Here is a 21656-nt window from a genome sequence, read left to right as displayed (position 1 = left end):
AAATATGATCATATAATTTTAATTATTTCTAAGATTTCATGCCTTTTTTTATTATAAAAGTATATTAAGATTCTGTTTAATAACTTAAAGAATAAAAATAAATACATAAAATAAATTAAGACAACTCTAGAATAATTTTTTGCATTCTTAAAATAGAAAGCGCAAGGAACATGCCCTGTCTATTATTATTATTATTATCTTTATTTTTTTATCTTGAAATAATAATTAAATGCTACAAAAAAATTTATAAATTTTTTAGTTGTGTATAACATCTAACATATAAGTATTTGACTTTTAAGCAATTCTGACCAATTTATCTCTAAAAACGATATTGTATCTTAGTTTTAGTAAGAAAACATTAGGTATATGGCTAATGTAAATCCCATATCCAAAATACTAATTTTGATATTTGATGCAAAAATCTTCATTTTGAAGTTCTATAATGTTTCGAAATTATATTTCGATATATTTGTTTTATATATGTCTCAAATATACACATATAATACATATATTTTCATTAAAATTATATTATATGCTATTAATGTTGAATATAGTAGATATATATTTTCTATATTTTTTATTAATTACACTTCCAACACACTTTTAATCCAATGCCTATACATTGTGCTGAAACATTTTTTTTATTAGATTTTTTTTTCAAATACTTATCCTTTTATCATCATCGTCTAACAAACTATCAAAATAAAAGGAGTTAAAAAAAATAGAATATTAAAAAAATACTCTATAGATTTAATTATTCATTAAATAGATTATCATAACAATACTATGGGATTGATACAATACTAACATATCTGTGGGATTGATAGAGACCAGAAGCTTGCTAATTTTGGTAAAATAAACAAACAAAAAAAAAAAGGAAGGAAAAACATTAACGAAATTTTGTAAAAAAAAAAAGAAGGAAAAAATGGAAATTGTTACTGCAAATTAGGGGTTTTTAATGACCCAAAGTGCAAATACAGTATTTATTAAAATCAAACCGTTGCCCGAAAAACAGTATTGAAATAAATAAATAAATAACAAAAACAAAAACGCATTTTTCAGTCACAAAGTGTAGTCCAATCCAGTCTTTTTCCTTAAAACCAATTCTCCCCCTCCTCCTGCTCCTCCAAGTTTCTCTCGCTCTCTCTGATTGATGACCACTTTGAACCCATTTTTACTTCACTGAACCACTTTAGAATACAAAGAAATGCAGCAGTTTTCATTTTTTTTTCTTGCACATAGATTTATATAAGGTGTTTAGTCACAGGGTTTAGAGGTTAGTTGGATTTAATTGAAAATTTTGAACTTTTTTTATTTTTTATTTTCTAAATAATGGCTAGGCGACATGGATGGCAACTCCCTGTTCATACTTTTCAGGTGCATTTCTTTCTTTCTTTTTGTTTATTATGTTTTTTTTTTAAATTATGAGTAAAAATTGAGGCTTTATTTGGAAATTTTTTCTTTGTTGCATGAAATTACTGTAGTGGAATAATTTTGCTGTAAGACGAGAGAAACCCAATAAAAATTTGTGTTTCTTTCTATTTTGGAGTGTCCAAATTTGAAGTTAATTTTTTATTAGTAATGGCTTGGTTTATGAGATAAACGGGTTGTTGAAGTTTGGATTTTGGAGCCAAGTGTGGTTGAGATGGCTTGATGTGACCTCGCGTTACCGTAATTTGCATAATCTTGTTCTACTCACGTTGCTCATTTTCTAAGAAAAGCAAGGTGAATCAAGCCAGGGAGGGAGGGACCTACCTGTGTTGTTGTGGTAAGAAAACAAAGTTAAATGTTAATGGTTGAAGATCATATGAGTGGATATTGGTTAGTAGTGTTTTGCAAAGTGTTGATGGTATAGATGGTTTATGCATGATGGTGTTTGGTCAAATGAGTTTTGAGGTCTTTGTTTCTGTATATTGGGGAGGTTTGTGAACAAGCGTTGTTGTTTATTGTTAAATTAAAGTACTGATGTTGAAAGTTTCTGGTGCACAGATTGTGGCTATTACAGTTTTCTTCGTGCTATCTGTTGCATTCTATGCCTTTTTCGCTCCCTTTCTTGGGAAGGTCATTTATGAATATGTGGCTATTGGTGTTTATTCTGTATTGGTAAGCACAATGATGCTCTTCCCTGCCATTTCTTTTCTTTCGTTTTTTTTCAGTGATTGATTTCTTGTTTTGGGGGGTTTTTGTTGCCTTATTGCATTTTCCCTCTTTTCTGATTTTCTCAGGCGCTCTCCGTATTTATTCTTTATGTACGATGCACTGCAATTGATCCGGCCGATCCTGGAATTCTACTAGAAGATGATGAGACAGCAGGCCATAAATCAGAAAATGACACAGATCTGCCTGGTTAGTCTATTTTCCATGCAGTTCTCTAACTAGAAAATCGATGAATTGCAGATTGAGATTGGAGTCAACATTTATTGGTGATGTATAATATGGATAATGAAAACACTGTACTAGTAGCATGTGCCTCTCGGACCCTTAGAAAGGAAACTTGAAGCATTCTGAAACTTTGTCTAGAAATGATGATGATCATGCTATTGTACTGTCTAAAGTGTAAACTGAGTTTCTTAAGTGTTTTTGGTTTGTATCAGTTTTTCTCAGTTGAATGACAGATGTAGGTGGGCAATTGCTCAACCTTTTTATTGAAATGAACATATTGTCTATTGTGGAGTTATGAAACTTCCATTGAGGATATAAGCTTTTTCATAATATTTTTCCTTTTTTAAAACAAAATTGTAAAAGCTTCATGGTCTTTCATCAGGAAACTCTGCTGAAGAACCTAGCAAAATAAGGTTAAAAAATGGAGGGAAATCCTATAAATACGGTTCAAGTTGGTGTTCAAGACTTGGAGGTTTCTTTTGCTGTTTTCTTGTGAAACAAGATTGCCGTAAAGATGAAGATATTCTACAGGAAGAATCTGGAGAGGATGCTTTGTTCTGTACACTGTGCAATGCCGAGGTGCAGGTTTATTCCATAAGGTTTTATTTTTATTGCTTGGGATAGAGTTCCTTTTTATGTGGAATCCCCTGCCCACAAACCATGCACACACAAAAACGAAGGAAAGGGGAAAATATGGGTAAAAGGTAGAAGGAAAGATAAAAAAAGTCAACCAATCAAGGAAGTCTTGGTTATTGATTTAGTTACCCATAGTTGAACAATCATTACCATAATGGCAGGGAAGAATTACATTCTGTAGGAGAGTGTGTTTTCATTTATCCTCCACACTTTTCTTTTTGAATAAAGCTCACATATTATATAATGTTGCTGAATATTTTTTTCCCAGGTACGCAAATTCAGCAAACATTGCAGAAGTTGTGACAAATGTGTTGATGGATTTGATCATCACTGTCGTGTGAGTTTTAGATGTTTACCTTGTTGTTTCCTATCCACTAAGCAATATTGGGCTTTATGAAATATCTGTTCTATGATGCAGTGGTTGAACAATTGTGTAGGGAGGAAAAACTACATCACATTTGTTTCCCTTATGGCAACAAGCCTTGTCTGGGTAAAATTTACGATTTAGATTGTTATTTGTTTCTTATTTTTCTTGCATTATAATTCTCTTGCATCAGATACCTTCACCAGATCTGAACAAAATATGCTTTCTCATCTTTGTTTACCTTTGTGTCTGTCTGTCAGCTTGTTGTTGAATTCGGAGTTGGTGTTGCTGTACTTGTTAGATGCTTTGTAGATAGAAAGGCCATGGATCATCAAATAGTGGAGAAACTTGGCATTGGATTCTCACGCCCCCCTTTTGCAACAGTAGTGGTATGCTTCCCAATTTCTCTGTTGATTTATACAAGATGTTTACATAAACATAGTATTTTGATTATGGTTATTGGAAAGGTACTTCAAATTTTATAAACAATCATTGTCTGGTTGTTGTTACTTGTGTGATCAACATATCAGGTTAGAGATAAATGTGCATTTCTTATTGTTATTATTTATAACAGGACACAGAATGCAGAAAATTATCATCGGTGTGGGTTTTGTTGAAGAAATGATAAATTGGTCCTTACAGATGCTAAGTTCATACTGCTACTCTAGTATATTACGCATGAAAACTTTACAATGATCTTAATTGTGGAATTTTTGTTTTGGTAACATTGAGTTGTTTTTTTGTTGTTATGCACATTTCTGTAGATACATGTATGATTTGGATGGGACTGGAGTATGCTGTGGCTTTTACCACAATAAAGTTTCTCTTTGTTAATGCTATACTATTGTATTCTATAATGTTAACTTAACAATGGATCCAGGCCCTGTGCACATTCCTATCTTTGCTTGCCACCGTGCCTCTGGGGGAACTATTTTTTTTCCACTTGATTCTGATTCGAAAGGTGCGTTCATAAATAGCCTTGCCTCCTCTCTTACCATGTTTGCCTCCGCTGTAATGTGCAATTGGTGAATTTTTTTTATTGTTGCAGGGTATCACAACATATGAGTATGTAGTTGCCATGAGAACTCAGAGTGAACCACCTGGACCATCTGTAGATGGAGGAGAGCAGCAAAGTCTGCCATCTTCACCAACCAGTTCAGCTGTTACTGCAGTGAGCGGAAGAAGCTCTATAGGAATGAGTTTGCAATTTAAAGGTGCTTGGTGTACACCTCCAAGAATCTTCATGGACCACCAGGTACCACTTCCATCCAAATGAAGTTACTGTGAAAAGTTTGTGTTGCCTATGTTGGACTTAAGACTTAAGCGTAGCTTGATTCTTCTCTTTTCTCATAACTACTGCGTGAGATTATGACTGCAAGAATTGTCTTTGAAAAGGAAGATTTCAACTACAATTAGTAGTCATTATTTTACTCCATTATTGAAGAACTTAGAACAGAATAAGGGTAGAATTTGCTTCTTTTTTTGTTACAATTTGCTTTGTGCACTGCTTGTAGTAATTGTTTCCTTTGGTATTTTGTGTTCCCTTCTCATAACCTTTAACAATGAGATTGGGATTTGATTAGCTTTGGGTTGTCAATGAGCAGGATGAAATTATTCCACATTTGGAGAGAGGACGCTTACCATCCACAGTTGATCCAGATGCAATACAGGAAGCTGACAAAGCCAAAAAGTTACCACAGCGTCCAGTTCGAATCAGTGCATGGAAACTTGCTAAATTGGATTCCAGTGAGGCTATTAAAGCAGCTGCAAAGGCTAGAGCATCATCATCCGTGCTACGTCCCATAGGTTCTCGATATAACCCATATGATGCTGATCAGTTGTCCAGTAGCAATTTTAGTGGAAGGAGCAGTCCGATCAGTACTGATCAAGGATTTCAAAATAGAAACGATAGAGCAGTGGTGACAGGTCCATCTCCTTCCAGGACTAACTCATATCCAGCCAGCAATGCTAGTCATGCTAGCAGGGATGACATTGGATCATGGCATCAGAGTCTTGGCAATTTTAGCAGTGCTAATGTCTCCAACCTTGCTGCTTCTCCAATACAGCAGCATACTTCAAACAGAGACCACTTCAACCCCATCTATCAAACCTCAGCAGATGAATCTCCTTGGTCAGCAAGACAAAGTGAAGTAAATGGGAATCCTTCTCATGAGAATGCGGCCCAAAATCCCATGAGAAGAAACTTACGTGCAGCAGAGAATATGAGAACAACTGTTTACTGGGATCCAGAAGCTGGACGCTTTGTCTCTTCTACAAGAGGTGCTGGTTCTTCATCCCAGGTTCGGGGAACAGAGCTTTTGTACACAGATCAATCTATATTTTTTGGTGGTCCCCTCGTCAATGAGCAGCTAAGCAGAGGGAGGCCTGGTAGTTCACTGGCTTTGAGCCAGGATAGAGGATCTACCTCAAGTCATTTTCAGCAGGGCAGATCACAAAGGGGTGGCCAACTTCCTGTGTTTGTCCCAAGCGATTCCCAACAAAACCTGTATTCATCTAGGTCTCCTTAGAGAATGAGAGAACAGTGATTTGTTTTTCCAGACGCATAGAATTAGGTTCTTTACAGTAACTTTCCCACTTTCCTTTCCTGTGCAGTATTTTTGATACTCTGCTCTTGCTAACCTCCATAATTAATGCAATCGCCAAAAGACATAGGGTTTACAGCAACATAAATTGATTGCTGATAACTTGTGTCTACTCTATGATTATTTATAATGGCATTCACAAGTTTTTGTCTTGACTGAATGGGCGGATAATGATCAAGCATTCCTGCTTTGGATGAAAATGGGCATGGCCAAGGCTAATGGAGGTAAACTAAGTCAATCTTTTCTAGGCATCATTTTCCAAAATGAAAAAGCAGGAGGGAAGAGAAATATGAAACTAAAGTCGCCGTTAACGGGGATCGAACATCACTGGAGAAAGGCTAGAACACTCACCATTATACTACAACGACAATATTATTAAAGAATGTGGTTCCCGATTTACTCTAAATTCTCTCATATTTGAAACTCTAATTGCTTGGGTGATGAAGAATATTTAGAAAACTGTTCTTATATAGTATCTCTTGGTAAACTGAATATTTAATTGCTTGGCTGATAAAGAATATTTAGAAAATTATTGTTACACAGGATCTGTTTGTAATTCTTGTGTATTTACTGTTTTATGGAGATTAGGGAGGCTTTCCATTGATATGAAATCTCTATCAATTTATTAATTATTCTTTGGAACAGTGATCCCAACTAGATGTTGGAATTGATCATCGATTGGCAAGAATCTGAGCACAACTTATTTTTCAAAAAGAAAAATATTCCGTTTTTATTTCTATTCCTAATCTGATTGGATGGAGGATCACATTAAATATAAAAAATCTGATTTTAATTAATTTATTTACAAGAAAAAAGAAAAAAAATGAATTTAAAACAATAATTATTAATTACTATAGCCATAAAACAAGCTAGTATTTTAAGTTCGTTGCCTTTTCTTATACAAATTGAAAAAAAAAAAAGAAAAAAAGAAAAGAAGTGATCACTAAGACTAGGGATCTTAGAACTAACAAAAATGGGACTCAGCTCTTCAATCGGAACTCAAACTTGCAAATTACTTTGTATAGAATGTAAATCACTGTAGAATATGAGCTAACTATTCAACTTCAAAATAATTTATAAGGAAGGTAGCAAATTAGTCTTTACAAGCGACAAGCACTCTACTTCTGCCTGGACAATGAAGCCAAGTTCTTGCTCAAGACGACCTCCTCACATTGTGCGCACGAATACATAGAAGGATTACTGCTTCTGAGAGGAGCTAAGGCAGGGATGCAAACACAAGTATTTGATGATGCCAAAGTTTTCAAATGCACAATCCATGGCATCAGCTTTTGAATCTTGATCGGCACCATCGTTATACCTGGTGGCGTGCCAGTTTTCTTCGATTTCTCTGGCTTCACATTGCACCCGTGCAACTCTCCTTCATCTGGCTTAGACTCTCCTTCATTATCTTGGTCTTTCAATCCTGGAGGCATAACAACGGTACATCAAATGCAAAATAATGTCACCGGAACATTTATCCAAGCCCACTACTGGATTCTTTGGCTTTACAAAATCGATCAGCTGCACATGTCAGTTCGAAGTTAGGATTTCTCCACTTACTTGGACCCTAATTTTGTATCCGAAAAAGATGAGTTTCTTATCCTGAAACCAAGATTTGAGCTCTATATATAAACTCGGACAAGCCACACCCAGATTCCACTTGTCACCTGGAATAGCAGAAATCTTTTCTGCTAACAAAATGTTTGTTTCAAGAAATCTTTTTCGGGAGATGGCCCTGTACTTCCTGTGGGATTGTTTAGGCTTGATTATCTTATGGACTTTTTGGTCGTGAAACAGAACAGTAGTAAACCTTGTAAGGATCCAGAACTTAGAGAAAGAAAGCCATGTAGCTCAGGAAAGAAGAGAATGAATTGTATCAAACCTAGGATCTGACACAAGTTGATTCCAGTGCTTGCTAAGGACAACAGATTTGTATGAAAAACATGAAAGGATTTCAGTCACTACATCCTCACGGATCCTCTACATGATGATCTTGGCGTCTCTAACCAAACACAACTTTTAGACCGAACGAACACTACCTCTGCTTGGGAAACAGTGATGGCAACAATAGGAGGGATGTTTATTAATAGCTTTTTGTTGGCCTATTCGTGCAAAAATTTCCCTTTTAAATTAGCAATGTAGTGCCTGAAAATACATTTTGTTTTTCCTATTTTATTTTTATAATATACTATATTTACACACTCGTGATATTTATGGGATAACCTAAGGCCGAAAAGGAGAAAAGAGGAGTGCAAGCAAAGAAATATTGAATAATAATAACCACCATAAATTCTCAATTCAATAAAAGAAAAGAAAACAGAGAAATAGCCAATGAATTATTATTATTATTGTTGTTATTAATAATCTAGGAAACTCTCAGAAAACCATTGCATTTTTCTTACAAGTTAATGTTCACAGGTTTTAATCAAGAGGGATCCTTTATTTTCGTGCATTTTGTTTCTGTGTCTGAGTTTTGTTTCTTTCAAGATTAGAATTTAAGAAAATGGCTGGTGGAGAAGCCCCGGGTGCAAGAGACCTCGAGCAGACACCGACATGGGCAGTCTCTGCAGTTTGTGCTGCCATGATTATTGTCTCCATCATATTGGAGAAGGTTCTTCATAGAACTGGACAGGTAAATAAATTATTTTTGTTTAACTTTTTTTGTCTTTTTTAATTTTGATGCCTGCAAAATTCATTTCGATTGCATTCCATAACATTATGTAAATCAATTTGTGTTTTGCATTTATTTTCTGATTTCCGTGATAGAAAATATGCATTTCATTTCTTCTTCCTCCATGACTGATCCTTTTTTTTTCCGGTAAACTAATAGTTCTTTTTTTATTTATTTCAGTGGTTCCAAAAAAAACACAACACTGCTTTATTTGATGCTCTTGAGAAAGTTAAAGGGGGTATGCTAACATTTTTTAATCAGTTCTTTTTATAATCTTTTTGTTTCTCTAGTTGAACATTACCAAAAAAAAAAAAGGAAATTACAAGGGACCATTAATATTTTCTTCTGTTTTTTCTGGTAAATTTTGCAGAGCTTATGGTTTTAGGATTCATATCTCTAACCTTGACATTCTCACAAAGCTATATTGCTGGTATCTGTATTCCTTTGAGGTATGCAAATACAATGTTACCATGCCCGGCGAAGGGTAAAAAAGGACAAGATGACAGTGGAGGGGAGAATCATCGCAAGCTTTTATGGTCGCAGCATAGATTTTTAGCTGGTGAGAGTGGAAGTAAAGATTGCAAAGATGTAAGTATGCCTTGTTTCCAAGGAAACGTCAAATAGTTGAACCTTGTTAATTAGGCAGTGTTTTTGTCTCCATCTCCGTACCTATAACTCAATATGTTCTTGTCACTTCTGTCGTGAAACACTAACTAAAGGCAACCTTAGTCCTTTTGAATAATACAAAGTTGTTTAGAAACTATAACTCATGAAGTGACCTTATGCTGGCCTTTTCTTATCCTATTCTGTAACTCATGGTTGCCAATTTGTGTTTTTAGGGGTCAGTGCCTCTCATATCTGTCGAGGGACTGCATCAGTTGCACATCTTCATATTCTTTTTAGCAGTATTTCATGTCGTATACAGTGCCATAACAATGATGCTTGGAAAATTGAAGGTAGGGAGTACATTTTGGGTTTCTATAATGGTTTTTTTCTCTTCTTTTTTGTCCCTTGAAGTTTGATTTGCCATTGATTAGCTGATGCAAGGGACATGGTGAGAATGAGATCTTCAGAAAATTCTGACCGGTCTCTGAAAAGTGAACAGCAACTTGTTTGGGTTTTGATGCTTTTCCATTCCATGCTGGAGATAACCTCGTTTCTTTTCCATTCCATGACCTTAAGCTATAATAGTCCCCCACCTATGCAGATACGCAATTGGAAGGATTGGGAACGCGAGAGTTGGAGGGAGCATGATGCCATGAATGGTATTCTAGATGCTAATAACGTGTTCTCCATTCTTCATATTGAGGCATGCATTGTTTATTTTTCAAGAATTTGGTGATCTTAACCTGTGCATTTAGTGAGGTTAGTGCTGATTGTTCAGATCCTGCAAGATTCAGGCTCACTCATGAGACATCATTCGTGAGAGGACACACAAGTTTCTGGACAAAAACTCCAATCCTCTTTTATTCGGTAAGAAAGAAGTCACTGTTTTCACCTCAGATTCTCTTATGATTCATGTTCGCTTAGATAAATTGTTGGCGTTTTAGCATCAGTTTTGAATTTTGAACTCCATGCTTGCATTTTCATAGACCTAACCATAGTAGAATTTGAATCAATGTCGTGTTTTAACATTGAAATATTTGAATTTAATTTCAGTCCTATGTTCTTAGCTTATGTATTGACAACTGTGCTTGAATTTTTAATCCTTCCAGCTATGCTTTTATCGACAATTCTTCAGATCCGTTCGAAAGTCTGATTACTTGACCATGCGACATGGATTCATTTCTGTGAGTCTCTAACAGGTGCAAAAGTTTTAACCATCATTTTGAATTAGTATGATAGGCAAGTAAATTGAGTTTTTTTATAGGTCCATCTAGCTCCTGGAAGCAAGTTTAATTTTCAAAAGTATATCAAAAAAACATTAGAAGATGATTTCAAGGTAGTCGTTGGAATCAGGTAAAGCAGTCAAACTATATTCAACATACGAATTTAGTTGTCCAGATAGCAGTCACAAGTATTGCTTCATATATCCACTGTCTTTCTGTAAGTTTCCAATTCACTATCTTTACATTCCTGGCAGTCCACTACTATGGGCCTCTGCAATTCTCAATCTGCTCTCGAACGTTCATGGTCAGTCCTTCCTGTTTCTTTTCTGAGTTTAGCCATTTCGTAGTCTTCATCAAACTTGAACCAAGGCTTCCTATTAGTTATTGGTTTTGTACTTTTCAGGATGGAAGGCTCAGTTCTGTGTTTCCTTTCTTCCTTTATTTGTAAGAAATTTGTTCACAAAAGACATGTCTTCTCTTGTTGTTTTATTTTAACTGGGTAAAGATTTAATATTTCCATGGGTTTTGTTGAAGGTCACCTTAGCAGTTGGAACAAAACTACAAGCAATTATAGCAAAAATGGCTATTGAAATTAAAGAAAGGCATGCTGTGGTTCAAGGGATACCACTTGTGCAAGTGTCTGACGGAAATTTCTGGTTTTCCTGGCCTGAATTAGTCCTTTATCTCATCCACTTTGTCCTCTTTCAGGTTTCACACGGCACCTTCTTTTCTTTGCATGACAGAGTAGAGAAGCTTTTGCTTCGAGACAGATAGTTCTGTCAGCAAATTTTAGTTCTCTTATCCCCTCCTGTCTCTTTTGAAATAAAAGTAGTGGTACTCGAGAAAAAATTTCTATGGTCCTGTATCTTTATCTTACGATTTCCGGTATTTTTCTAATGAGCTTTTTGGTTTTCTTCCTGTCTAGAATGCATTTGAGCTAACATATTTCCTTTGGGCATGGGTAATAGCCTGTCGTTCTCCTCTTCTCACTGTATTTGTCTTTGATCACAGAAGGATTTTTATGATTAATTTTCCTGCTTCTGCAGTATGAGTTCGGGAAGGAATCTTGTTTGAATCAAGATACAGTCCTCATATTCGTCAGAGTTACTTTCGGGTAAGTCATGTTAAAGCACCTAGGCATATTCTTTTACATCAGCCCCAGAGGCCTCCACATCATCCTGAATACGACGCTGAAGTAGAAAAGCTTGACTGTAACGTTATGAACTTAGAATTTGTATTAATTTGTTGAAAAAGTGACCAAATGGAAGTCTCAAATTCTCAGCGTGGGAGCCCAAGTCCTGTGCAGCTATGCCACACTTCCACTCTATGCCCTTGTTACACAGGTATTACTCATTTATCACATTTTCTTTCCAAATTTCATGTTAGGTTAAACATTTTACAGATGTGGAAGCAAATCGAAAGAAATACTAAGAAGTGAAACAAAACATAGCAATATGCTCCATCTGCAACTACTCCCGAGACCTGTCAGGATATCATATTCTCTGCTCCAGCATGAAAGTATTGAAAGTTAGTTTTCCTGCCTGAAATTTTCAGATGGGATCAACCATGAAGCGCTCAATCTTTGATCAACAAACTTCAAAGGCCCTAAAGAATTGGCATCAGAAGGCTGTAAAGAAAACGAACGAAGGGAAACCAGATCAGCTCCCGACAATGACTCTGGGTGGAAGTCCGGATGCCTCGGTGCATTCCTCATCCCCCACACGTCTTCGACCTAATAAATTTGGTTCTGAAGGTCCAGATTTCTCTGATATTGAAGCAGAAGCAGCATCCCATGATCAACACACAGCTAACATCACGGCAACTGTGGATGTGGAACTCAGTGTCAATCATCAGCATCGCCCTAGTGACAACAGCTCCCCATTTGTCCAACGGGATCTACTGAGTTAAGCATGGTTATGGATGGGTTATGTTAGCCGCAAGACAAAATTTGTCTCGAGGGCCCCACACCCACACAGTAGCAGTGGAAATACCACACAATACTGCTGTTACGTTCCTGACAAGGTCACTTTAGGTGTGGCAATACAGAATTTTTTTTTCTCCTATTTTCGCATGACCATTGCTGTGGTCTGTGCAGCAAGAAAACCTAAGTCTAAAGATAGGTATGATAGCTGGTTTCGGATTGCTGTTGCTACACATTTGGAGCAACAAAAATTTGTTCCCAGAACCTCATACGACATGTAGATGAAATCAAAAACATCATCAACAGTTTTGTTTGTGTAGCAAGTTGTACTAATACAAATATTTCAGTCCTATATTTGGTAAACCTTGTGGAAGACAATTCTCGCAAGCCCATTATTGAATTCATCATAGTAGTTCCTTTGCAGTTAGTTATTTTCAGTATAGTTATAAAACCCGGTCGAACCCAAGAATCTGGTTGTTGGTTGAGATTTGATTGAAAAAGGCAGAAGAGTGGACCAAAAACCAAGTGGGGGCAAAATGGTGGTTCCAGTGACAGGAGTGGATGGAGAGATGCGGGTTTAACGGAGTTTTATAACCGTAAGCCATTTTCGGATTCCAGCGGCCGTCATCGTCATCACCATGGCTTCAATACAGAGCTTAGACAAATGGACTGTTAATCATCATCAAGATTTCACAAAATCCAGACCAAAACAAAGACAAGAACATAATTCTCCCATGTAAATCTTGATCATTTCTCTTGTTCATCCGTAAATTAAGGTTTTCCATGTTTTCTTTAGAATGTCAGAGTGCCATGTTGAGCAGCAGGAAGTTCTTACGGCATTTTTTCCTCCATTTGGTTTGCATATACGTTGTCATGCTTTCCGTAATTGCTTCCAATAATCCCTCCCTCCCACACACGCGAGCGAACAGGCAACCTATGATCAAATCACTAAAGATTCAGACAAATAAGGAGATGGAACGCATTCCCAACCTATGATCAAATCACTAAAGATTCAGTAAATAAGGAAGATGAAACACATTCCCTTCATGTTCAAATAAATCCAGAGTAGCAACAGTCGGCCAGTTGTCAAGAAAAAGGTGTTACATTTCAGCTCAGTTTCTCAAGAATTTTCCACCCATCTTTTCTTGGTTTTAATTATTATTTTAAAGGCATTGTAAAGACTGCCAATGGCGATTTGATTTCTTTTCCTTCTTTCAAGAACACAAGCAAAATATCAATTATATTATGGCATATCGGGTGCATAAGCTGATGAGCATCATCAATAGATAGTAATGCAGTAACAGGGGTCGAAAATTGCAACTTAGGCTACGATTTTGGCATTTGAAATGCGACAAAACTTTTTTTGAGAAGTTTTGAGAAAGAATTTAAATGATTTCTGCCTGATAACCGTAGCTGACCCTAGTGCCAGACTCAAAATTCAACATGCAAGGCAGATCAGGATTAGTTCATATAAAGCTCGAAGTTCCGAATATCATTATCATGTAGAAGTTATATTTGGTGAACTATTGCCGTGGAAAATTGCAGTTAGCTCATCTAGTATTTAGATAACCAAATTCTGACCCCAATACTCAGGCTACCTAAACCTTGAACTATATCTCTTCAATGTAATCAAGAAGGTCTTCAACCTCCTGCTTCAAAACTACAACTTTCTGTTGCTGCGACGCAACCCGATTCTCAAGTTCCCTTCCTCCAATCTTCTTTTCATAGCAGTCCACTATGGTTGAATGCTTCGCTATCAGCCTTTCTTGCAATTCCCTCTCCTTTGCCACCAGTTCCTCCACCTACACAACCAGTAGCATTGATTACATTCGGGAATGTGGAAGCACAGCAAAACAGAAGGTGAGGATGGTAACAGAACATTATAATGGTACGTCGTTCAAGTTTTGACATGTGTAACAATTCATGTCCTTGGTGATGGTTAAATGCTGTCAAGTCCTCGGAATAAATTCCACAAATTTATCCTCTATTGGTGATAAAGGATGAGTAGATCGACAAACCTTAGGTAATATTTGAGTAGCCTGAGGAGAAGATTGCAAGAATGAAAGCAAGGGCTTTAACTCTTTGGAATACTCATTCAACAAACTGTCAGCTGTCTTTCGAGCAGTTTTACAAGCTTGAACATCCCCAGTTCTAGAAAGATCACGCAGTGATGCTTCTAGCTTTTCATGCGTATATAAGCATTGGTTGATGACACTTTGGACTTGCTGAATTGTTGCCCGCACCTGAAATCAGAAATCGCAAATTCTATTATATATGTTGGTTTTTTCACTTGCAAACAATTACACCAGACTGAACTGAAAAGGGTACAACATATGACATCCTACTTACCTCATCCCACTGCATTTTTGCCAAATAAGAAGCAGAGGTCTTCGAGATTGACATGTCTACATGCATGTATACAATGCAAGCAACAAAAATGAAGAAGAATCCAGAAATTAACATAAATGGCTCCCTAAGCATTGAAAGGCTGCTGAACCTGTAATAGACCTGCAATACAAACCGGGTTATTTTCAAAATAGTCTTCAATACACTGCACTGCACCAAAATCAGAAGCTACTTTTGTTTCTAATTTTTCTTGGATCCACAGAAGGATACATTCAATTGTTGAGTACATCAAATACAAGGAAAACCAAGTTCCATCACGAAGTGATCTAAGAAATCTAGGTCCTGCACTTCAGCTTAATGGAAATTTAGAAACTCAGTCAGTCTCAAAGGACGGGAAACCCCGACGTTTGCCCTCCCTCATGCACCACCTTACACACAAGAAAACAGTAACGGCTACAATTTCTTGCCACATTAAGTGGCTGTTTGGGAATCACCTTTGGCTGTGACTTTTAGTTGTGGCTGTGGCTTCTAAGTGTTTGGTAATACTTTAGAAGCTAATATCACAATCCTTTCTATGTATTATTTTTAGAAGCTACAATTTGTAGCTTTTCAAAAGCCACAGCTACAGCTTTCCCAGACAGACCCTTAGACCATCACTTTTCAGTCCCGTAACTTCTCCAAAAAATAGCAAAACAACTATAAAAGGAGGAAATATCAATGAATCTGTTAAATCTATTAATATACAGTAGGCCTTACACTACAAGTAGGCTATTGTTCAATTACAACAAGATTAACATATCATCTGCCTTTTCCAAATTGTTGAAATATGTCTAAATAATTGGAGCACAAGCACATGTTTCGAACACAAAAACAATCCTACAATTGTACAAGAATTAATCAAGCACCCTCATAACCAAGCCAAATTACATATAGCAAAAGCATTCCTCCATGCCTTTTAATACACTATAGATGGATCAATACCCCTCTCGTTACCATTTGTGTTGAACTTTCTAGTCTTCAGCTAGTCCCTCACTTGATATTCAATAATTAGCATAATAACGTTAAGTTTGGTAGACAGTAGTAAAAATGGCCTTAGTTCACACTTTAGCACTTCAATGCTGCTCGTACATATTGAAAGAGTCCATAGAAGTACCTGGAAATACTGGTTATGTTCAGGAACAACATTGGTCTTTTCCAGCACAACAACTGGTCTCCCAACAACATCTAAGTGAGAAATTTTGGTCTGCATTAGATCACAAAGATAAAGACAATCAAATGAAGGTAGATAGCCTCAGTCTTTTGAAGTAGAGAAGAAAACATGCCCAAGGAAAAAGAAAACAGCTATAAGAAATAAGAATACAATACAGTATAAATCTTAGCTCTATAATACCTCTTGTCCTTGTTTTGCCGGAAATGGGGTAGAAGTAAATATATCATTTGATCCCTCTGGCAAAACAACCTGCAACAAGAAAACAAAGTCAAGACCACGTAAAGAAAAAATTCTTGTGGGAAACGTTTTCCACTGAACTAACCTTCACAATGATATTATCAATGACCAAATCATTTATAGGGGAGCCAAAAGAGAAGTTAATGAAACGTTTTCCCTCTGACTCAAATAAAAAATCTTGAAGTGGCAAGCCATATCCAATAGTAAAAGTAGTTCTCCAACCTCCAAACAATGGATATCTAGGTTCAATCAATAGTTCTGTCTGCAATTAAGGAGAAGACTTGAATTAGCAACGTAAGCAATTATTCTAATTGTCAAAAAAATTTTGAATCAATCAAAATGTCCACCTTCTTAGGATCACCCCAAATATTAGATGTTGATATATTTCCAATCTCATCCCTATAATAAATGGAATGAGCCCTTGGCGGCAATTTTGCAACAAGATTCCTGAAGGCTGATGCACCTCGAAGGTGTGGTCTAGCCTGAAAGTCAAGCCTGCAGGATTTTAAGAATCAAAATTTGAATACGATACCAGTCACCACCATAATAATAACACGAAAAGAATAAAAAAACTGACCTGGAAAATTCACCCTTGCTTTTAGCACCTCCATGGACAATGTTGTAATGTTCAGTAACTTGCACATTGCCCCAGTGGGAAATTTCTATCTCTCTCACCAACTCTTGAGCAACAGCAAATGGTTGATTGGTTTCAAAGTGAACAGCTACGGGTGCATACGAAAAGGGAGGCAGGTTTTGATATGGACCATATTTGATATCAGAGCCGTGTACATTTGTATTCTCCAACTTCGTATACGTCTCGATTCTAGCCTTGGGCAATTTAACAGTAAGGGACTGAACGTTAACCGCATAAGGGGAAAGATAGTGAGCAGTATCCTGGAACAAAACTAGCTGAATATCAGCTTGCGTAATTTCTTCAGGAAACGGCCGTAATGCATGAGTAAATACTGCTAAGACATCTATAGTCAAACTATCCCCCTCCGCCAAAGCCTTGGGTAACGATATTGAATGACAAGTCAGAGAAGGGGGCATTCCCTCTGGATTGACAACATTTATAGGGAGACTACTCCCTGAGTTTCTCACTTTTCCTTTCCCCTCATTAAGTGCCGCTGTCAAGTATGCCAAATCCTTGGCCTGAACCTCAGGAAAAGTAAGCAAAATCTCAGAAACAGGACCGGGACCAGCATTCTCCACCTAAAAAAGTAAGGTAAAAGAGTAAGAAAAATGCAAGCTAATGATTTACAGGCCAATAACCATTTCCAAGCAATCCAAGAAACTTATTTCCAGCTGAAAACACCATCATCAAACATCAAAATCCTTTAAAAAAAAACAAGAAGAAGAAGAAGCAAATCAGCGAAGCACCTTTAATTTGGAAGTAAGGCGCACAATCTGTGAAGTCAAATCAATCTGCAACAAAAGGTAGATCACATCAGCATAATTCTGAAACTGGAAAAACAACAATCGAAGAAATGAGATCTCTCGGGAAATGAGAACTTACACGGCGATCGACTTTGGAGAGAATGACATCGGAAAGAACAATAGTTGTTGTTGTTGAGAGCAGAGCAAGTGTCGTAAACAAAGAAAGTAAATCTAATCGTAACCCCATGACTAGTCTTTCGTGTCGATCAGCACGGCGTTTCTCCAGGCAACTACTTCAACATAGAGAGATGGATCCTTCCTCAGCTCTAAGGTTTGATTCCATCCCACTTTCATAGATTGGATGGAACATGATTTCTTAGTCGGGTCGGGCCAGCCCATTCTGGCTTCGCACCTTCTCTAGTATAATACAGCCCACCATGCGGTTTTCTTTTAATTATTACTATTACTATTATTACTATTATTTATTTATTTTTTAAAATTATTACTATTACTATTACTACTATTATTTATTTATTTTCTAAAATTGAATCTGAGCATAGTTATAAAAACTCAAATCAAACCCTTATTAACTCAGCTTAATTCAAAACAATCTTTCCTTTTAAAAAATTAAAATTTTAAAAAAATTCAAATTAAATATCACTTCACTTCACTTTTCACTAGATACTAAATCATGAGCTAATTCTCTTGAATTTAATTACAATAATTCTCATGGCCGGGGTGGAAGGATCAACATATATTATTGATTTCTTGATATTATATTTGGGAATTCTTTAAAATGCAAACATGGGGCTTTATTTTTTTGGTTATTTTTTTGGTTAGGTTCTAGATTCAAGAATCGGAGCTCCCACTTTTATCCTGATGTATGTTTCTTGTAATCCTTAATTGAGACTAGTAAGTCCGTTTGTTTAGTTGTAGTTTTTGCATTTATTATCTAAAAAAATACAGTTACGTGTTTGTTAAAATACTAAACTGTATTTTATATCATGGATTCATTAAAAGATTAAATTTGAAATATAATTTTTATAAAGCAGTTTTTATATATTTTTTTAATTAAGTTTTATAAAATTTTATTTATTTTTATGTTTTAAAAATATTTTTTAAAATTTAAAAAAAAAATCTTTTATTTCTTTATTTCAAATTAATTTTTTATATTTTCAGATATTTTAATGTGTTAATATCAAAAATAATTTTTATAAAATAAAAAAATTAATATATTTTTAAAAAACAATCACAATTAAATATTTTATATATTTTTTTATTAAGGATAAACTTCAAGTATAATTTTTAAAATTTTTATCAGATAAATATTTAAATGTTATCTAACCACGTCTGCTTCAAACTTACTTTTTTAAAACTATACCTCGAAGCAACCTCAGAAACAAATTAATTTCTTGTCTTTTCGAGCATAAAGGCTAACGTTGTACTGGTTTTAACTGTAGTTGTCTGCTAGCCTTGGAGTGGGATTGCGGTATGATAAGCATGAAAAGGCTCGATACTTTTTATCATGGGAAGAAGGGGTTTTCCTGTGACAAATCATGGTTTGTTGAGCCTTTTTATGCCAAGTGACGATGTGATGCTGACAAAGATTTTAAACAGTTTGGTGTTTGTTTGGATTCTCTCCAGAGCTTCTTAGAAATGCCGTTCCTGTATGACAATTTTGTGACTTAGTTTATTTGCATTTGTTTATGATTTTAAACAGGTTGGTGTTTTGGCTGTAACTGGTTTTGCTTCTTGAAGTGTCTGGTCTCATTTTTACATAAACTGGCCATAATTTAACGTTCATGTCCATTGAGAGGTTTTAACGTTCTTGGTGTCCATCTTTCATTGTGGATGGCCTACGATTTCACGTCGTCTTGAGGGAGTGGTTTCTGTTGGTAGTCTGCTTAGAATTCCAATAGGAGCACATATATAGCTGCAGGGTGATCTCAACGAAACAATTGCTTATCTTTGTACTGTGCTGGTAAATTGAGAATTGTGCATCCTGTCCTTTTTCCCATGGTTTGAACATTGTTGTTCCGTGTTCTTCTACTTCACTGCCTGAATGGATACAGATACAAGGAAACTATATGTTGTTGAAGCAGAAAACAAGGAAGTGAGGTGATGAGTGCATTGAAGAAAAGGTGGGTGAGTTTTGAGGGGACAAGCTAGCAATTCACATGGCCCTTACCTCGGTGGTATATAGTTGGCCAATGTCGTCTACCATAAAATTCACAGCTCACAAGTCACAAGCACGACAAGTGTGTCACGTACGTACGCGCAGTCCTTTTTTCTTTCTCCTTGCCCTGCATGAGATGGGTTCACAGTTTCCGCACCTTGTTTGCCTCGTCTGCTTCTGACATCGATTCATGTCACATTCCCCGACCAGACAATCCTTCATGCTGGAGGTTAGGTTGGGGATCATGACCAGTAGAAGAAACCTTTTAGTCCATTTATTCGCAGAACCATGGCGCTCTCCGTTCCAGTGCATAGATTATACATATATAAAGATAGTTTACGTTAAGTATATATATGTATAAGAATGATAAATTATAGACTATTGAGACAGGGAGTGTCGTTTTTACCTCCATTCCCCTGATTCTGCTTCTGCCAAAGCAAGAATTCCTTTATATTTGTTTTTATTCCATTTTTACCACAGCCTGGTGCTCGACGTGGCAGTATACAAGACTGAGATTCTTTAAATGAAATTGGAATCTCATTATTTTTGTGGGAAAAAGACGTTGGAATCTCTGTTGCTGTTGCTGCTTCGCCTTTATACTAAGGTGGGTGGGACAGTCCACAGCATATATGATGCTACCTCGACAAGAAAGAAAGGAGATGGTTCTTGGCAGTCAAAGGAAGCATTATACATGACTTATTCTTTTTTTTTTTTTTTTTATGGCTCACTTGATTGTACTGCATCGATATTGCTTACCAGCATATTCATTCATTCAATCAATCGATTTTCAGTCACATTAACTCAGAACCTTGCTTGATCTCCTGCTCCCCACCCCCAGATCATCAAATCAAACCCTGCTGCTTCTTCTCTCGCCTCGTCCCTCCTTTTTTCTCATTTGCATTTCTTGTTTTCTTGAATAAAAAAGGAGAAAAACATGACCGGTATCTGTGAAAAAAATCCTATGCTTCTCAACTTGTATTTTATGGAGATAAACATGAAAAAATGAGAGATAAAATTATATTTGGTTTTATAAAAAATATAAGAGTATTTTCACATACTTCTAAATTATTTTTTAATCTCTTCATCTTTCTACTTTTCATTTTTATGTTTATTTTTCTCCGGTATTATAAATATTAAAAAACAGTTTTATATTATATTCCATTGCACCCTTTAAATTAAATTTTTTTCTTCTTCTTCCTAAAACTAGCATAAGCTTATCACCATTTTATATATAATTTTATTAATATCAACTCAAGAATTTAACTATAAAATAAGATCTCAATAATAATAATTTTATGTTACAGTCAAGACCATCACTCTATCTATTTATTAGGAGGTACGGGAGGAAAGATGGAAAATAAGGGATTGAATGTGAATGTATTCATCATTTAACAAAAAGGATAAGAAACTATAAAGTGATTAGAGAGAGATACCTCTATTAAATCTTAATCCTACGTGTTTGTATTTTTTATAATGTTTTTACTACTTTCATCATTTTTCATATCCATTTTTTTCTGATAAACGTGCTCTTGAAATCAGAAAATGAAAAAAAAAAAAAAGAGCTCTCGTTCTCATATATTCACCAACAATTCAGAAAATGTCTCGACCGATAATGACTGTAATATAGGCGGCAAAGGCACGAAATGTCTCAACGTTCACGATACTGCTTGTTTCCCACGTCTACAACCCCATGTTCTTGGATTGCTAAAGGCCATGGATTGGAATTGCAGGACGTCATATGTTCTGGTATTCCTTTTTCGATCATTACATATAAATATTACAAGATAGGGGTAATGCTTGGTAATGCAATGAGGGTTGGCTGAAATTCTATCTTATTTCTATTATGATTTTAAAGGTATTTAGTTAATATATATATATATATATGATTTTATATGAGTTTTATT

The 21656-nt window shown here is 35.9% G+C and overlaps 3 protein-coding genes across 4 annotated transcripts; 2 read left to right on the top strand and 1 right to left on the bottom strand.

Moving 5' to 3' along the window:
* Positions 1-1043: 1043 nt before the first annotated feature.
* On the top strand, positions 1044-6140 carry LOC105132823 (protein S-acyltransferase 21-like). The gene is made up of 10 exons (XM_011036532.1): positions 1044-1377; positions 1990-2103; positions 2226-2346; positions 2765-2961; positions 3287-3355; positions 3437-3508; positions 3643-3771; positions 4263-4343; positions 4431-4637; positions 4987-6140. Exons 1-10 carry the CDS (start codon positions 1333-1335, stop codon positions 5908-5910), a joined length of 1959 nt encoding a protein of 652 aa, XP_011034834.1. The 5' UTR covers positions 1044-1332; the 3' UTR covers positions 5911-6140.
* A 2174-nt stretch (positions 6141-8314) lies between these two features.
* Positions 8315-12759, top strand: LOC105132822 (MLO-like protein 9). 2 transcript variants are annotated; one of them, XM_011036530.1, is made up of 15 exons: positions 8315-8617; positions 8837-8894; positions 9027-9244; positions 9496-9612; positions 9864-9921; positions 10041-10129; positions 10372-10446; positions 10527-10615; positions 10740-10789; positions 10889-10929; positions 11020-11193; positions 11411-11446; positions 11532-11599; positions 11768-11828; positions 12040-12759. In XM_011036530.1, exons 1-15 carry the CDS (start codon positions 8489-8491, stop codon positions 12391-12393), a joined length of 1617 nt encoding a protein of 538 aa, XP_011034832.1. In that variant the 5' UTR covers positions 8315-8488; the 3' UTR covers positions 12394-12759. The 2 variants fall into 2 exon arrangements, with proteins under 2 accessions (XP_011034832.1, XP_011034833.1); XM_011036531.1 differs by lacking the exons at positions 8315-8617; positions 8837-8894 and having other exon boundaries at positions 8980-9244.
* Positions 12760-13843: 1084 nt separating this feature from the next.
* Positions 13844-17952, bottom strand: LOC105132821 (dolichyl-diphosphooligosaccharide--protein glycosyltransferase subunit 1A-like). Its single transcript, XM_011036528.1, has 10 exons — positions 17716-17952; positions 17580-17624; positions 16777-17411; positions 16547-16694; positions 16285-16461; positions 16143-16211; positions 15906-15995; positions 14756-14914; positions 14425-14649; positions 13844-14208 (listed from the first exon to the last, which is right to left on the bottom strand). Exons 1-10 carry the CDS (start codon positions 17821-17823, stop codon positions 14017-14019), a joined length of 1848 nt encoding a protein of 615 aa, XP_011034830.1. The 5' UTR covers positions 17824-17952; the 3' UTR covers positions 13844-14016.
* Between the last annotated feature and the right edge of the window lie 3704 nt (positions 17953-21656).

The sequence above is a fragment of the Populus euphratica genome, unplaced genomic scaffold, assembly GCF_000495115.2.
Source record: "Populus euphratica unplaced genomic scaffold, PopEup_1.0 scaffold68.1, whole genome shotgun sequence".
NCBI lineage: Eukaryota > Viridiplantae > Streptophyta > Magnoliopsida > Malpighiales > Salicaceae > Populus > Populus euphratica.
This window is presented reverse-complemented; position numbering and strand designations above follow the sequence as displayed.

Coding starts and splice junctions, on each gene's coding strand:
- LOC105132823 (XM_011036532.1), top strand. CDS start 1,333: ATGGCTAGGCGACATGGATGGCAACTCCCTGTTCATACTTTTCAG. Junction 2,347..2,764: donor AAATGACACAGATCTGCCTG/GTTAGTCTATTT, acceptor GTCTTTCATCAG/GAAACTCTGCTGAAGAACCT. Junction 3,509..3,642: donor TGGCAACAAGCCTTGTCTGG/GTAAAATTTACG, acceptor TCTGTCTGTCAG/CTTGTTGTTGAATTCGGAGT.
- LOC105132822 (XM_011036530.1), top strand. CDS start 8,489: ATGGCTGGTGGAGAAGCCCCGGGTGCAAGAGACCTCGAGCAGACACCG. Junction 10,130..10,371: donor CTCCAATCCTCTTTTATTCG/GTAAGAAAGAAG, acceptor TAATCCTTCCAG/CTATGCTTTTATCGACAATT. Junction 10,790..10,888: donor TCTGCTCTCGAACGTTCATG/GTCAGTCCTTCC, acceptor TGTACTTTTCAG/GATGGAAGGCTCAGTTCTGT.
- LOC105132821 (XM_011036528.1), bottom strand. CDS start 17,823: ATGGGGTTACGATTAGATTTACTTTCTTTGTTTACGACACTTGCTCTG. Junction 17,412..17,579: donor GCCTTACTTCCAAATTAAAG/GTGCTTCGCTGA, acceptor TTACTTTTTTAG/GTGGAGAATGCTGGTCCCGG. Junction 16,462..16,546: donor TTTGGGGTGATCCTAAGAAG/GTGGACATTTTG, acceptor CCTTAATTGCAG/ACAGAACTATTGATTGAACC.